This window comes from Podarcis tiliguerta, assembly GCF_965153285.1.
Source record: "Podarcis tiliguerta genome assembly, chromosome: Z".
Taxonomy (NCBI): Eukaryota; Metazoa; Chordata; class Lepidosauria; order Squamata; family Lacertidae; genus Podarcis; species Podarcis tiliguerta.
This window is the reverse complement of record NC_139553.1, coordinates 49,255,057-49,273,012: the sequence shown is the minus strand read 5'-3', so window position 1 is coordinate 49,273,012 and position 17,956 is coordinate 49,255,057. Positions and strand designations below refer to the sequence as shown.

Here is a 17,956-nt window from a genome sequence, read left to right as displayed (position 1 = left end):
AGCCAGAGCGCTACAGATATCCAAAGCAGGCAAATAAGCACCTGTGCTTTTTCCACTTCTGCTGTGTACATACAATGACAATGGCATTAGCCAGGCACACTCTGTGCCAGCTCTTCAACATATGTGCTTGTTCTCCATTGTCAGTCAGGCACAATTCAACCTTGAAGTCCCTAAATGGCACTGGTACAATATATTTTAGGGAACTGCTACCTTTCATTATTTGTTTGCTAAATCCACCCAGCTAAGATCATCAGCTGAGCACAACATAGTACACCCTTGCAGTTTGAGTAAGGCATATTCTAATGGGATACTCACATTTTGACGGAACTTAAGACAAGACAGAATAGTACAAGCATTCTAACTGCTCTCACCAATACCTGTGTGCATATCAAACCAAGAAATTTCTCCCAGAGGTTTGGGGAGGTGGAGGCAGATGACAAAAGCTTGATTTTTTTTAAAGTTTTAGGAGATGGCCTGGGAACCAAACATCTCTCTATATAAAAAGCCCCTTTCAAGTTTTACACATTACGAGAATTTAATACAAGTGACAACTACTGTCAGTCCCATAAGGAATGAGCTTTTAGTTATTCAAGATGAAGCAAGACAATTACTCAAGACTCAGAATGTTCAGAGAATCGGTGACACTTGGTCAAAGCTCTCCAAAGGTGTTTGTCTTCTACCAAAGGCTAGTGAAACAAAACCCAAATGTGAAGAGGCTATAGAGAACATTAAGAAGTTTCATATGTTGCCTAAAGGTAAAGGTAAAGGTACCCCTGCCCGTATGGGCCAGTCTTGCCAGACTCTAGGGTTGTGCGCTCTTCTCACTCTATAGGTCGGGAGCCAGCGCTGTCCGCAGACACTTCCGGGTCACGTGGCCAGCGTGACAAGCTGCATCTGGAGAGCCAGCGCAGCACATGGAACGCCGTTTACCTTCCTGCTGGTAAGCAGTCCCTATTTATCTACTTGCACCCGGGGGTGCTTTTGAACTGCTAGGTTGGCAGGTGCTGGGACCGAATGACGGGAACGCACCCCGCCGCAGGGATTCGAACCGCCAACCATGCGATCGGCAAGTCCTAGGCACTGAGGTTTTACCCACAGTGCCACGCGTGTTGCCTACTGGGCAGCTATTCATATCCATACATATTTTTCAAGATCTCAGGAAATGTCTCTCCTCCTGACTGCTCTGCAAACACACCATAGCTACAGGAAAGTAATACTGAAATGAAAAGAGAAACAGGCAGGGTGATCAGAAAAATTCATTTCAACAGAACTCCCCTGGTCCACAACCAACATGGGACACTATGTGCCCAGATAGAAATGTTACTATAGCAACATCATCTCACCAAACTCCTTGCTGTACCTTTTTTTACAGATAAATGCACTTCCAATAGACTATGCCTGAAACCAGGAGAGGATTTATTATTGAATTTGTACCCCAATCTTTAGTCAAAGAGCAGCTAACATACAACCAAAACAAGGCAGTCCATAGTACCAGGCTTGGAATCTTAAAAAACGCGATATACAAGGGAAGAAGGATGGGAAGGCAAGAGGAAAATAACAACAAAAACTCAGGCACCAGTTTCTAAACACTCATTCCTATAGTGGCTGGCTGGCAGAGGGCAATAGGATAACTTGTAATGGCAGGCATAGGAAAGCTGCCTTGCACAGTTAGAGCCTTGATGCCTCTAGCAGCTCAGTGCTGTCTATAATGATTGGCAGCATCCATCCAGTGCTGCAGACATGGAATGTTTCCCAATCATACCCAGAGTTGTTGGGACTTGAACCTAGAACTTTCTGCATACAAAGCAGAAGCTATACTGCAAAGCTGCAGCCCTTCCCAACCCTTCTACAGCAGAGACAGCAGGCACATTTTAAGAGCTGGAAGTCCCACATTCATCTCACCTCAGCCACAAACTCATTAGGGCTGCAATCCTGAGTATCTACTAGAAAGTAAACTACACTGAACATCTCAGGACTTATTCCCAGGTAAACATACATGGGTGGGCAGCTTAAAGCAAACCATTGTGCCCTAACACTCAGATCTGCAACAAGGGGGAAACCAACTGGCCGTGCAGGGCAAGGATAACTGAATAACAGACAAAACCCTGGGCATCTGAAAATGTGCTAGCTTAGTGCAGCTAACAATGAAGCTATTGTGAACATAAGAGCCTGCTGAATCATTGCAGCAGGCTGCATTAGATGACCCTCAGGAGTCCCCTTCAACTCTACAATTTGGTGATTCTATGAATCATCTAGTCCAGCATCCTGTTCTCACGGTGGCCAACCAGATGCCTGTGGGAAACCTGTAACCAGGATTCTAGCATAAAAGCGCTCTCCACCTCCTGTGGTTTCCATCTACTGGAATTCTGAAGCATTGCTGTATTACAAACACATGAACTCGTTTTTACGATGACATCCTTATGAAGCCAGCAAGGCAATGCATGGTATCAAGGAATAAGTCTCACTGAATGCTATGGGTTTTCCTTCCAAGAACAGGTGCTTAACGCAACAGCTCTACTAGTCAGATATTCTGCTTGTGCATGTGTCGGTGGAATTCAGTACAGGTTTGCCTGGGTGGAAGCCCCAGCGACCTCAATGCAGTTTCCCTGTAAGTCAGTCCCATCCCCAAACCGCGAGTTTAGGCCTAGAGCGCCCAGGTGTAGACACGAAGATTTAGGACACGTGGGTCCACCTCCGCCCAGGTGGGACTTAGTAGCTGGCTGACCTTGCACCGCTCCCCCGCCCCCCGCCCAGCAGCCCCTTCCCCTTACAGACCCATCTCACAAGGCTCCTGCGAAGAGCGGGAGAGGAACCTTGTACTTGGCGTCGAGCCCCCTGGAAGAGAAAAGTGCGCGGTCAACCTCAGCAAACGACCCAGCGAAGCAGCAGCAGCAGCAGCAGCGGCAGCTGACCCGCAACTGGGCTGCAGGGCCCCCTGGAAAGGCCGGCGACGGGACGCAATGGCCATTGGGGCTGCGGGTGGGGGTGAGGGAGGGAGGGGGAGCAGCCTCCCCTTTAGTTCCTGGGCAAGGAGAGAGGGAGGGAAAGGCAGCACCCCCCCCCCTCGGGATGGCTGGACTAGATGACCCCTGGGCGACCCTCCCAGCCCGGCTCCTCTGAGGGGCCGCCGGAGGGGCGAGGGCGGCAGGGGGAAGCGGGTGTCCCGGCCCCCACCCCAGGGCAGCGAGGAGCGGTTCCCATGGCAACCCGGCCCTCCGGGAGGGGGCGTGGGGCGTGGGACTCACCCGGTCGGCTGGGCAGGAAGGAGCGCCTCTCGGCCGGGGCGCAGCTCCTCGCTCGGCGTCAACCGCCCTTTTCCTCCGGAGGCTCCGCAGCAGCAGCAGCAGCAGCAGGAGGAAAAAGACGCCGCCGCCGCCGCCGCCAAGCTTGACGCAAGCACGCACGAACGGCGCCTGACGCCCGCGAGACCGGCGTTTTATGCCACGCCCTCAGCCAAACCAAGCGGCTCGCCTGCCCTTTTGGCCGCCGCGGCGGCCGCTTACTGCACATGCGCCCTGATTGGGGTGGTTTTTAAAAAACCCAACTAATATGGCGACTGCGAGGGACTCGCCTTTGGTGGCGGGATGGAAGGAGTAGTAGGGGTTAACCAGTCTCGCGCCTGCGCAGAAAAGGGAGCGGGAAGAGGCGGAGTGGCTAGCGCGCGCTCGTTTCCAATGGAGGAGTCCCGCGCATGCGCTGCTGCTACTGCTGCCGCCGCTGCAGGTTTTGTTTCGTTTGATTTTGTTAAAGAGGAGGCGGCGCGTCCGGCTGTTTGAAAGGGTTCAGCGGTTTTGAGCATGCGCCCCTCTCCCGAATATAAATGTATTTGTTTAATTCCACCCCGGACATTTAGTGGGAATAACGCAGCTGGACCCGTCAGCGCATAGGGGCATGTGGGAGTGTTTTAAGCACTGGTTGCACGGAATGTGTTTGCGCACCCCCCCTCAGAAAAATACGCCAAGCCAAAGTTTTGTAGAAAAGAAAAGAAAAGCAAAATCTCACTCTCCAAGGGACAAAATAACCAGGACTGTGAACTATCGGATCATGGCCCCTGAAGGCGCGGGGGGGGGGGAGGGGAGAAGTGTTACCTATCACGGTCAGTGGGACAAAAAACGCGATATAAAGTGACCCTCGCATCAGAGGCTACATAAGGTTGCAGTGATCGTTTGAAATTGAGGAGCTCCCCAAGCTATGCAGCTGCTCCTTCTGGGAGCATGCTGACCCACTAGCAAAACAGGTCACCTTCCCAATGCTTGGGCCCAAGGACCGCCATTCACCCCCAGTACCATTCAGCTTCAAGTTTATCAGCTCAGCTGCCAGGTAAGAGTGCATAAGTTTGTATCCTGAAGCATTTATGGTTGTTTTGAACTATGTCATATAGCAGACCTGTGAAAATCAATAAACCATGCCCATTAGTTTAAATGGCTCTTCATTGCAAGGGAGAACACCCTAACAACATCCATGGCCCACTCCCTCATTTCTTTTCTCGTATTTCACCACAAACATCAGGAATATAAAAGTATGTAAATTGCAAATTGGATACCATTTGCTTAGATGTATCATTCTTCTTTAGTCCAAGTTAGAATAAATAACAATACACATTTGACCAAATACAGTAGTTTGGGAAGGTGGTTGTTTCTTTTTTGTGTTTTGTTGTTTTCTTTTCTTTTGCTCTGTATCCAAGTCTTAACAGGAGAGCTGGAATATCCAGCACCCTCCAGAAGTCTTTGTATAAAGCAAGGACATCCTCACACTCTGCCCCGCAATTTCCCATTAGAGCCAAGCTGACCACAGACAATGCAGCCAGCAAATTAAGCCTGTTTTCCCACTCCCCTGAAAATGATGAAGTTTCTGGGTGCTAAACAACAAGAAAAGACAAGAGAGGGTGAAAATACTCTATTGCAGGAGATAATAGTGGGTGAAGATTTGGATTAAAAGGTCTGGGTGCACATTCCTCACTCGTGTATGAAACTTCCTCAGTGACTTGTGACAGTCACTCCTTTTCAGTGTTCCTTACAGGGCAGTTGGGAAGATAAATTGGGATAACCCAAGCTTGCCACCTTGAAATCTCTAGAAGAAGGGCAGCATACACATGACATGATAATGCATTGTCTTAGCTGCTCCCTTAGACAGAAAACAGATGAAATAGATTCCTGCTCCACTGTTGTTGATTTATCATCACGGTTTATCATTACTGCTGCTAGTGCAAATGTTCCCTAAGCCTACTTTGCATATATCTGAGCTATAAGTGAATTGTCACAGACAACGGCACACTTTGCCTTTGGTTGCTATGTCATCCCACTATTTACCGGTATCTGACTCTCCAAGGGTCGTTGGACTCCAGCTCCCATCAGTCCCAGCCAACTTGGCCCCAGTAATCAAGGATGATGGGAGTTGCAGTCCAGCAACAATTACAGACCCACAAGTCCCGCATCCAAGGGTAACACTCCATGTAGATGATGAAGTCTACAAAAGATTTTGCCATAATAAACTTGCTCACTGGAATTAGTTGTACAGGATTCAGTTATTTTACCTACCACTTACTTCTGGCTGATAAGTTCTGTGTAAGTCTAAAACCTGCGTATCCACAGGCTCTCCTTTCATTTGTCTGCACCAGAGGCTAAAAGCACATTATGAAAACCAAAAACAACTGGGCAAGGACTGCCCCCTACTGGGTAAGGATTAAAATTGCATGTGCTGCTGCCAAACACACTCCAGCAACATACCCTAAAAACTGCAAAAAGAAAAAAGATTGGCCTGAAGTCAGGTTACAGAAATAATGGTGGCCTGCTTTATTATCATTTAGGTAAAGATACCCCTGACCATTAGGTCCAGTTGTAAACGACTCTAGTAAAGCGACATCACTCATCTCGCTTTACTGGCCGAGGGAGCCAGCTTCCAGCTTCCGGGTCATGTGGCCATCATGACTAAGCTGCTACTGGCGAAGCAGAACAGTGCACGGAAACGCCGCTTACCTTCCCGCCGGAGTGGGACCTATTTATCTACTTGCACTTTGGCATGCTTTCGAACTGCTAGGTGGGCAGGAGCTGGGACCGAGCAACGGGAGCTCATCACATTGCAGGGATTCGAACCACCAACCTTATGATCGGCAAGTCCTAGGCTCTGTGGTTTAGACCACAGCACCACCTTATTATCATTTAGCAGCTGTTTAATCTGGGGCAATTTCTCCACTACCGCGACTTTCATTTACAGGCAAATACCAGCATGTTACAATCAAGTTTATCCATCCTTTGTTAATTCACACAATAATAGACAATGAGAGATATAAAATGGTGCATTTGAACTCAGCATCTCAGACATGATTCCCTCAATAAGAATGAGGGTTCATTGGCAAAGTTGTTCTCTTGTTGAAAATCAGAGCCTAGTACTGCAAACAGGGGCGATGTAACAGAGGTCTGTGCCTTTAAGACTTACAGGGGCTCTCAAGATGGAATCAAACCAGAATCTCCCCCAAACCAAAACTCCACTAAATGAAAGATACACTATTTTATCAGATGATTGCCTTTTAAAAAAAATTCCCCAGGCTAGAGGAAAAGAGGAGAGACTGTCCATGGCATTAAACTTGGGATTTGCAAGCAGTTTGCGTAGTGGTTAAGAGTGTTGGACTAGGACTGGGGAGACCCCAATGGAAACCTCTGCTCAGCCAGGAAGCTCACTGGGTGACCTTGGGTCAGCCATGCTCTCTCAGCCTGAACTACCTAACAGGGTTGTTATGAGGATAAAGGGGAGAAATGGGGAGAACTCAGGGGAGGAAAGGTGGAGCATAATAGATTAGTTAACTAAAATACATATTTTAATTTGGATTTGCATTAAATAAAACAAATTCTCAAATTTTGAAGTAAATCATGTGATGGCTGGCCTGAAAAGTGTATTTTCAGCATCTCTAGATCTTTAGCACTCTTTGTATTCAAGGCTTTCTCTGCATCCAGCTCTCCTTTAGCATCCTCCAGCTCTTTTTGTATTTTTCTCATTTCCATATCATGACAGAGCTTCATGTTTTCTGTGAGTAACTTGTTTTGAAAATCTTGCCACTCTCTGAATTCCTTTAACTCTTCTTGTAAATCCTTCTTTTGCAACTTTAAATGCGTGACTTCTCCTCTTGTTTGTTTCAGTTCCTCCTTTAAACTTCTGGTGCTGTCTGATTTCTCAAGTAGGCCTTGTTTAAACACTTCAATCTTGGAATCTCTTTCGAACCTTTGCCTTTGAATCTGCTCCCGCCAGACAGTTTTACACCAAGCTTCTGTTCTGTAGTCGCTCAGCTCTTGCGTCGCTTGTTCAGATCCTGCCGCTAATGTTTTGTATTTGGCTTTAAGTTCCACCAGCTCCGCCTTGAGAAGGGACACCTGAAGCTTTAAAGAGATATTTTCCAAGTGTTCCTTGCACACCTCTTATCTTAAAACTGCCAGTTCCTTTGTATTCCAGGTACAATGACCTCCTGTTTCAGCTATCCTTTCTCCTGATTCAACATCAAATCAAATATCTTTAATACGGTCAGTGACCAGAAAGCAATTTATAAAAAATATGACATTAAAAGTAGTATTGTGCTACAAATAACAGTAAAAATATGGCCAATTCACAGAATTGGTGCTTATGTTTATCACCAGGTTTTGACTTTTAAGGTTTTAAAATTCAATTCAGGTGTCACTACTGTTTATTATCATTTCTTCGATGTTTGCAATTTGAACTCCGTTGTTGACATCATTGCTCGTCTTATTCTTGTTGCAATGTAACAGTACTTTGCCACGGACCTATTAATTTCGGGCTCTTTGTCAGCTAAGAGGTGTCTGATATAGGTGTCGTCTGTACTACGAGGTATTTTCCTCAGAATCGGTTCGATCAGCTCTTTTCTTGAGTCTCGATATAATGGGCAGTATAAGATGACATGCCCAATGGTTTCGATTTCGTTGCTGTTACAGGGACATAATCTTTGTTCGATCGGTATTTTATTGTATCTTCCCTCTAGAAGAGCTGAAGGGAGAGCGTTAAAGCGGGCCCTGGAAAATGCCCATCGGTGTTTAGCGTTGTCTAGCACTTTGAGATAGTTTGCTAGATGGGGCCTTTGGGAATTGTATAGAGGTTTATAAGTTATCGGAAGTTGATTAAAGTCATTTTGGACTTCAATATCCCTGAGTCTTTCTTTGATTATGTTCTTGGCCCTTCCCCTTTCTAAGCTTAATAAATACTCCGGGGAGAGACCATATGTGGCCAGTTTTCTGAGAGTGCCCTTCAACCAACTAGATTGGAATTTGTCAAGAAGCATCAGGGAAAGTAGTCCAACCGGCGAGTTGTTAAGTCTTAGCCAGGTGCATAAGGTTCTTATCCATACTTTGGCTTTAATGCTGTATAAGCCCGCTTCCAGTCGTAGGGCGGCGTTTGGGACGCATTTAGGTGTTTGCAGGAGTGATCTAAGGAAACCTGATTGTATCTTTTCATATGGGTCTAGATTAGAGAGGGAGACGAGTGGTGCGCCGTATAGTATTTGTGCTGTTGGTTTTGCAACGAATAGTTTAATTGTAGCAGGAATGAAATTTCCTCCCGTTGTACGATGGAATCTTAGGATTGCTGTTGTACTTTTTTGTGCTGCAGAGGAGCTGTAATTTATGTGGGCAGTCTTCTTCCTTCATGCTTGGAATATAACTCCTAGATATTTAAAGCATGTCACTTGTTCAATCTCCTGGTTGTCTAAATTCCATCTGTATATTTTCCTTTTGTTAGAGAAAACCATGATTTTTGTTTTTTGGTAGTTCACTGCTAGTTTCTCTTCACTACAATATTGGGATAAGCTGTTAAGAGCTCTTTTGAGGCCCATCTGAGTCTGGGACAATATAACCACATCGTCTGCATAGAGTAGGATAGGTAGTTTTTCCCCAGCTAATTTTGGGGCGTGTGTATCCGCTCCTTGTAGGTGGTCTATTAGGGAGTTTATATAGATGTTGAACAAAAAGGGGGCCAAAATGCATCCTTGTTTAACTCCCTTTGTTGTTCTAATGAAATTAGAGAGTTGACCTTCTTGGCTGCATCTTATACGAAGTCGTGTGTTGTTGTACAGGTTGTATATTAGTAGCAGCAGACGTCGGTCTATGGATGATTTGTTGAGTTTGTCCCAGAGTCGGGGTTCTTGGGATGGAGTCAAAGGCTGCTTTAAAATCTACAAATGCTGCGAATAGGTGGTGATTGTGGTGCGACGTGTATTTCTCAGCTAGGTGCTGTAAGATCAGGCAGTGATCCATTGTGGATCTCCCCTGTCTAAATCCTGCCTGTGCATCATCAAGAATCTTCGCTCTTTCTATCCATTCGCACAGTTTCTCGCTGAGGTGTTTAGCGTATAATTTACTTATTATATTCAGGAGGCTTGTAGGTCTATAGTTGGAGGGATCGTCCCTCAAGCCTTTTTTATAAATGGGAATAATGATAGAAGTCCCCCAGTCGTAAGGAATCTGTGCAGTTCTATCTATGTATGTGAACAGAGAGGCTAGCAAGGGGGCCCACCAGTTCGCATTGGTTTTAAAAAGTTCCGCTGGTATACAGTCAATTCCGGGGGCTTTCCCGTTCTTTAGTTGGTCAATCAGCAGCTGGGTCTCTGTTATTGAGACTGCTGGCCATGGCTGTATCTGATCTTCCGGTATGTCTAATGCATAGGGCTCATCGCTAGATTCCTCGTAAAGATTATGGAAGTGTGTTTCCCAGGCTTTCATTGATATGCAGCAGGATAGTTGTGATAGGCCCCTATCAGGCTGTGCAGCTACGATTCTCCAGAATAATGATGGGTTACTAGATTTGGAGGCCTCTATCAGTTGCTGCCATAATAACTTCATTTTCCTTTTCTTTTGTATCAGGAGTTTTTTGTAACTTCTTTTGGCTTCAAGCATCTTTTGTCTGTTATCCTCTGTTGGATTATCCTTATGGCAGATGAAGGAGTGGATCAATGATTTCTTGGAGGCTATACACTCATGATCGAACCACTCCCTGGAAGTTTTCCTATGGTGGGGAGACTTGGAATTCGGTTTTACAACAAACTCTTGAACTTTTTGTATAAGCATTTCATATGTTGTCATCATGTTCGGGGCGCTCTCCTCTATTTCTAAGCACCCTTCCATAATTGCTTTTGAGAGACAATAGCTCTCCTCAGATTTGTACCAGTTAGATATCCGCTCGCTCACTTGTCCATTCCATCTGATTTTCTTGAGGCCTGTTCCGGGTGTTAGATCTGGTTGATATCTGTGTTGTGGTTTGGACAGATCATAGGGTAAATCACACACGAGGGATAAAGGTCCTGGAAAACAATGCAATAATCTATCGTTGACAGTTTGTGTCCTGACCAATATGTATATTGACCAGGATAATCTCCTTGTATAGCCCCATTCAGTAAGTGTAGATTCTGTCTGTAGGCCATCTGTGCTAGGTGCAGTCCTCCAATGTTGCATGTCTTATCGTAGGATGATCTTGTCATTAGGGGTGGGATAATTTCCATTTCTGGAGGCCATTGGTGAAAATGTGCGTATAGAGCATTGTCGTTGGGGCCCACTCTTGCATTTAGGTCACCAGCTAGTAATATCATGGCTGATGGGTGTTGTCTCCTCCATTGCACCACGTGGGCTTCAACATCTAAATTAGCAGATCCCCTGCAGGTGGAATCCCCATCTTTAAACTCCTTTGAATTTTCTCTCTTTCTTCCCCATAAGTTCAATTCCTGCTCACTCATAAGGAATTTGGAGGGAGATCCTTTCCTTTGGAACTGTTGATCCTCATGAAAACTGGCCTTAGCCGTTTTGTTGTAGATTTGCTCAATCCTTCTTGCCCTCTCCAAAGCAAACTTTTCACAAATCAGAGGTTCTGGCTGATGGGACCCACTGAAGAAATCTTCCTTGCTGACATGAGGAGGAAACAGCCTCTCCAGCCAAAGTTGGTTTGAGCTCTCCATCGCAAAGGCTGCCTCTGCACTGAATAAAAGAGAAAAGCAATAAAATTAAATCAGTAACTGATTGGAGGCTTTGGGGTCAATTAATTCTTTAAAAAATAGGTTTTGCATGGTGTAGTGAGTGGAATACTGAACTAGGTGGTCTGGAGAAAATGGTTATAAATGACCACACAGCTATTCACATTCCCCAGTACCAACCAACTTGGTCCTTCTCATTGGCAGGCAAGGCCTTGGGCTAAGCCACCCCAGAGTCATGTTTTGGTCCACCATGTCAGTTCAAAATGACACCTGGTATCTAGGCAAAGAGCACCAGCCCCCACCCCAGGAACCCTTATGCTGTGTTTGGTAGTGATATCTCGAGTGGCAGCTGCACCTGTGTCGAAACAATGGGCACCGTCACATTTCGGTCTGGCATCATAATCTATATGACACCCAGCACCCTATCATCTCCCCCACCTTAGGAACTCTCGTGCTGAGTTTGGCAACAATATCTCGAGAGGCAGCCAAATCCATAGAGAACAGACGGACTGACAAATGGACAGACAAAGAGACAAAATTTATAGTAGAAGTCAGTGAGAGCAAATGGCAGTGTATTCAGAGTTTTACCACAATGCTGCCAGTAGTCCAGCCTGACTTACAGAAATAATCATATTCCATTCCTGATCCTCTTTTGATCACTGGCTTCCCAACTGGGCAGAGATGGCTTATGTATGCAAGACGAGAACTCCATGTTCATTAAGCACACAATAACTCCTCCTCCACCCCCCCACCCCCCGTGCTCCCCTCGTTCTCCACTCTGGAATGGAAAGAGTTGTAGATTAAGCCACTTTGCCATTTACTCACAAAATTGTCTGCTTAGCTGTGCTTTTCCTATTATTAAGGAGCTCAAAATTTGAACTTTAGATGTTGCGGGAAGCCAGGAATATTTCAGTTGTATGTTCCAGGGAGCCTTGGTCTAAGGAACAACTTTATTTATTTATTTCTAGCAGTAAATACAGCTGGAAGGGGCTGGGGGGGGGGAAAGCAATTTGAATTAATTTGATGCCTTGAGTCATATAGTATGGGATGCCTATAGGTTATGATTTTCAAGCACCACCTGGCTTGGCAGGTTCAAGAGGTTAAAATGCAGGGCATCCCTCCATGTGTGTGTGTGTGTGTGTGTGTGTGTGTGTGTTGTGCATGAATTCCAGCTCCAGAAGAGGAGGTTTCCCAGGACTAACTAGTCCCTTGTTCTGTTGGTTAGGGGAGAGCAAGAAGTTCTCACCAGGTCCTTTAACTGAAAATCTGTATACAATAGTTTCTCTTCTCTTTCTCTGTGTATCTGTCAGTTCTTCACCTTGTGAGTTTTGTGAATCTTCCCAGTGACACAGACTGATTCTTCAGTGGCTAAATTTAAACTTTTGTTTTATTTCCTTGTTGTTCCTATTTTCTGCTAAAGACCTCTAAAAATTTATGTGTAAAGTATTTTCTGTGGCTCCCCTCCACCTCTTCTAAGCCACAAGATAAAACAAAGGCAGAAAAATTAAGACAGCTCCTTCTCTTCCTTCCTCTCTGTTCCTAGAAGAATTTTGACAGTTGCACATTCAACAGGTGGAGCTTTTTCTAGCACTGGAGAGCAACTTTTGAAGGTGCGTCTTTTAAAGGCACAAAAGTCCTGCCTGAAAAGCAACATGGCAGGCCCTGCAAAAAACCCTTTTAGAAGAACCCTTGGCATGGGGCCACCCATACCCTGCTCCAATCCAGCCACCCTTATTTTATTTAGCTGCTGCCATCACGACAGAAGTGGCAGAAACCCCACTTAACTGCCCTCATCTCCAGGCCCCTAGTGCTTGGAGAGTATGTTCCAGATAGATACATTAGGTTCAACCTAGAGACAGGGCCTGAGGAGTTGGACATGAGCCTTCCCTGTCCTGACTTGGTAATCCTTATCAGCCTATCTCTGTGTGTCTCTGGGTCGTGGGTGTCTGAGTGTATGTACTGGATATGGGGGCCTGCCCTAGATCAACAAAATGGCTTCCTTGCTTAACATTTTAACTCTCAAAATGGCTTCACTGAGCACGTTGCCACAATAATACAGTGGTACCTTGGGTTAAGAACTTAATTCGTTCCAGAGGTCCGTTCTTAACCTGAAACGGTTCTTAACCTGAGGCATGCTTTTGGTAATGGGGCCTCCTGCTGCTGCTGCACTGCTGGTGCACGATTTCCGTTCTTACCCTGGGGCAAAGTTCTTAACCTGGAGCAACCACTTCCTGGTTAGCGGAGTTTGTAACCTGAAGCGTCTGTAACCCGAGGTACCACTGTAGTAGGCAGATGGGAGCACACACAGAGAGACACTGCTGAAATGGCTGTCTGGGGCCCAACAATGAGCACATTAAGTGGTTTGAGCTGGTGAGGGACCCTTTGAAGGCAGTGAGGCCCTCAGCCAGCGCTTTGCATGGCCAGCTGAAAGCTCTGGCCCTCCCACTACAAGCCAATGAACGAACACAGAGTCACACACCACCTGATGGAGCTATCATTCACATGTCTTCCTCATTCATGCTGTGTGCATGGGTCTTGAGGGCCAAATTAGATGAGATGAGATGACAGAGAGTCAAAGTCAGACCTCTGATCCCTTAAAAAAATTTTTTTTAGCATATGCAGTTGAGATGGGGGCAGACGTGCTGAGTTGCCCCAGACATGGAAGGGGCCATCATGCATGAATGACATCACATGTGCGCCACCCCCTCCTCCCAACCTGGCCAGGCCAAATTGGGCCCCCACCCACCACCTTACCTTCGTGAAAGGGATGTGTTGGGATGAAGATGCTTCCCCCTGGCGCATCTTTTTGAGGATCAGTGTAGAATTTGGGGAGGGTGACCCCCTCCTTGAAAATATTGGTGGACCCTGGTCCCCCACCCCCCAGATGGTGCCCCAGGACAGGGTGATTTGGTTTAGGGCTGCAACACTTTGGGGAGTGTCACCTCGCACTCCTCCCCAGTCTGGGGAAACTTTCAGGTGCATGGGGGAAGCGGCTCTTTGGGGACTGGGGTGTTCATCACGAATATAGAGGGGTGGGGGCCGGATGGTTAGCCTTGTTCCCCAGCGTCTCAGTCCTGATTCATTCTCCCTCGCCCCACAGCTTTCTACAAGAGCTCTCACTGTGCAGCTCCATGTCTTCTCTAGCTTGGCCCCTGCTTTAATGCTGGAGAAGGGATTAGGGTTCTCAGAACCAGTAGGACTGGTTGTTACACCTGACTGAGGAGAGATTAAGGGGTGGTGTCATAATTAAAATGTATCTTGTACCTTTAAACAACGTTTTAGTAAGTCGGCAATGCTAAGAAGCAGAAGCACTAGGGCCAACTTGTGTATTTGGCAACCTAGTAAGTTAATGTTCATTACAGACATTTATGCTTATCATATATTCTTATGTAGCGCTTTTAAAAACAGTGGCAGGGGGGATGATTGAGCCCCTCTTTCCCACATTCTCCTGTTACTGTTAAAATAATGCTGCACCCATCCAGCTTTTTCTGTGACTGGAGGAGGCATGTGATAAACACACACACACACACACACACTTTCTAAAGCTTACAGGCCTACGCAGCTACCTGAAGCCTTTTTTGATTGGCCAGCCATTTTAATGATTGTCTTGCACTTTTATTTTCTTTAAAACAATTGATGCTTTATCTCTGTCCACCACGCTGATACATTATATCAATCCTTTTACAAGTAAGTAGATGGATGTCATAGCACCATCATGGCCGCAGCTGGGCTGCGACATAACATCTTGTCATATATATATATATATATATATATATATATATATATATTCAATAAAAGGGCATGCTAACAACGCTAGTGAGAGTCCTGAAGGGGATGATATTGTGTCAAGCCAAAACGCTGCAGCTGCTAAGGAGTAGTAAAAAGATGAAATGAGAAGAATGGTAGATCCCGGTTCACATGATGCTATGGCAAATAAAAGGTGTAAACTTAAAGAGATGCCCTAATGCCATCCTGCCCCACCCACCTCAAAGGACTCACCTGCTGCCCCTGGAGCTGGCTTCCATTCTCACCGTTGCCCCAGAGGCTGCAAATGGTTGCTAGGGCTCCCATAGCAACAGCGCTGAGGCTCTGCTGAGAGAGGAAGGGCCTCCCATCTCTCAGGGAGTGAGCACCCCCTGCTCTGAAGTGAAGCCCCGCTGCCTGCTTGCCTGCCTTTGCAAAGCAGCCTCCTCCTCCCCTTTGCAAAGTCTGGTCCAGAGGGATGGTTTTAAAGCACTATGGTACCACTTTTGACAGTCAGGGTTTCCCCCCAAAGGATCCTGGGAACTGTAGTCTCTTCAGGGTGCCAGGAATTGTTAGGAGGCCCATTTCCGTCACAGAATGGCAATTCTCTGAGTGGTCTCGTCCAACTGTCAATCTCTATTTCCAGGAAGCTGGGGGTGGGGATGGTGTCTCTCAACAACTCTTAGCACCCTTAACAAATTTAAGCTCTCAGGACTCTTTAAACCATGGGTAGGCAAACTAAGGCCCAGGGGCCCCAGATGCGGCCCAATCGCCTTCTCAATCCAGCCTGCGGACAGTCCGGGAATCAGTGTGTTTTTACTTGAGTAGAATGTGTGCTTTTATTTAAAGTGCATCTCTGGGTTATTTGTGGGGCCTAGGAATTCGTTCATCACCCCCCCCCCCCCAATATAGTCTGGCCCCTCACAAGGTCTGAGAGACGGTAGACCGGCCCCCTGCTGAAAAAGTTTGCTGACCCCTGAACAGCTTTTGAAAGTGGAAAGCTTTAAATGTATGTTGTGAACGAGGCTTTGCATAAAGTCAGGGTTAGGGCTATGAATGTGTCTCAAATGCAAACAGGACTTGTCCCCGTTTTACTCTTTCCTGACCCCATCATCACTGCCCCTTATTTTTGTCCCTTTTCGGTGTGTTGGGAGGGGCACACTGTTGATTTTTTGTTAGTTGGTCATTTGGAGGCCAGAACATGTAAATGATCCTGTTTACTCTGCTTCCCCTGCAGTCCCGCTGCTAGCTGCCTGCCGTTGTTACATCTGAAATGAGCAAAAACTTGACGGCAGTTTTTAGTTGCACACCTGCACTTCTATAAGTTTTTCTCCTGTGTAGTTAACATAGTGTTGATTTTTTAAGAGAAAAGCATACTGTTCAATGCAGTTCAAACTTGTTTTATATTAAATGCTTTAATTTTCTCAGCAAAAGAAGGCACCAAACATTTACAGACTCTTCTGCCAAAATTTGCATTTGTGGCAAATATAGACTGATTATTTAATACTTGTAACTGCTTTTAAAGTCCTTCTCCTTGCAAACTTTTGCAGAGCAAAATGGTATCTGTTTCTTACCCACCTTTGGTGTCCTTTCAAGCTTGCCTTTTTATATAGGATACTTAGGGGAAAGCAACAAAAGGTTGCACTCTCCCTGACCTTTGAACTCTGTGGCCATTGGGGGACCCAAAGGGTGGGGGCATGGAGGAAGGCTATTGTCCAGGCCAATAAGGGTCCTCAAAGAGCACCAGAAGCTCACAATGTAACCTAGCGCTCTTTGTGTAGCTGTTTGTGCCTGTGACTTGTGTCATCAGGATTCTGCTGCTGCATCCTCCTATGACAAAAGTTAAAGACGTACAGTCTCCTCAAGAAAGTATAATGTTTGCAGGTGCCACTGCATCTTCAGAAACTAAGCATACAGGTGTGGCAGATGGCGCCTCTGAGGAACTTTGATCTCCTGGGCTCACTTCAGGGAGAGATTTTATGACTACGGTTCCCCAGGAACATCATAGTGGAACCATGCCTCCTCCACATACTTTCCTGTCAGCAATAAGATTTGAAAGGAATTCAGAAATGTGTTTTTTTTCTGGAGAGAAAGAAATAAAATAACCTTTTGCAGATGGAAATTTTTCCATATGTAATCTGCAGAACATTTCATGTACTGTTCATGAACATCTAATGAGAAGAGGTCCATTCTACACATGTAAAGGTCATATGGTCCAAATTCTCTGCAGATGAAGGCTTTGTCGGCATTGAATTAATAATAATAATAATAATAATAATAATTTATTTACCGTATTATTTATATCCCACCCATCAGGCTGGGCTTTCTCAGCCACTCTGGGCAGCTTCCAACAAAATATTAGCATACAGTAATGCATCAAACATTAAAAGCTTCCCTAAACAGGGCTGCCTGAAGGGTTTTAAAGGTCAGCACCAACACTTTGAATTGTGCTCGGAAATGTACTGGGAGCCAATGTAGGTCTTTAAAGACTGGTGTTATGTGGTCTCAGTGGCCGCTCCCAGTCACCAGTCTAGCTGCCGCATTCTGGATTAGTTGTAGTTTCCGAGTCCCCTTCAAATGTAGCCCCACATAGAGCGCATTGCAGTAGTCCAAACGAGAGATAACCAGAGCATGCATCACTCTGGCGAGGCAGTCTGTGGGCAGGGAGGGTCTCAACCTGCATACCAGATGGAGCTGCTCTGGACACAGAATTGACCGGCACCTCTTTGGACAGCTGCAAGTCCAAAATGACTCCCAGGCTGTGCACCTGGTCCTTCAGGGGCACAGTTACCCCATTCAGGACCAGGGAGTCCTCCACACCTGCCCGCCTCCTGTCCCTCAAAAACAGTACTTCTGTCTTGTCAGGATTTAACCTCAATCTGTTAGCCGCCATCCATCCTCCAACTGCCTCCGGACAATCATACAGGACCTTCACCACCTTCACTGGTTCTCATTTGAAAGAGTAGAGTTGGGTATCATCCGCATATTGATGGACACCCAGCCCAAACCCCCTGATGATCTCTGCCAGCGGCTGCATGTAGATGTTGAAAAGCATGGGGTGGAGGACAGAACCCTGAGGCACCCCACAAGGGGTCTGAACACTCATCCCCCACCATCACTTTCTGAACATGGCCCAGGAGGAAAGAGCAGAACCATTGTATAACAGTGCCCCCAGCTCCCAGCCCCTCTAGACTTCCAGAAGGATGTTATGGTCGATGGTATCAAAAGCCGCTGAGAGATCCAGCATAACTAGGA

General features: G+C 46.2%; 2 protein-coding genes across 4 annotated transcripts in view; both read right to left on the bottom strand.

The window, feature by feature from the left end:
- PHF6 (PHD finger protein 6) overlaps positions 1-14,980 on the bottom strand; it is a 31,856-nt gene extending 16,876 nt beyond the window's left edge. Inside the window, exons 1-2 of one of the 3 annotated variants that reach the window (XM_083422681.1) lie at positions 3,246-3,410; positions 2,776-2,835 (exon numbers count right to left, since the gene is read on the bottom strand). The gene's annotated coding sequence lies outside the window, so the exon portion shown is untranslated. Of the gene's footprint in view, positions 1-2,775; positions 2,836-3,245; positions 3,576-14,956 lie in introns of those variants that run through there. The other 2 variants (XM_083422682.1, XM_083422680.1) reach the window with 2 other exon arrangements.
- On the bottom strand, positions 6,793-15,028 carry CCDC160 (coiled-coil domain containing 160; the record flags this gene model as incomplete). Its single annotated transcript, XM_083424387.1, has 3 exons — positions 6,793-7,409; positions 10,610-10,961; positions 14,943-15,028. 3 exons carry the CDS (start codon positions 15,026-15,028, stop codon positions 6,831-6,833), a joined length of 1,017 nt encoding a protein of 338 aa, XP_083280513.1. The 3' UTR covers positions 6,793-6,830.
- Positions 15,029-17,956: the final 2,928 nt, after the last annotated feature.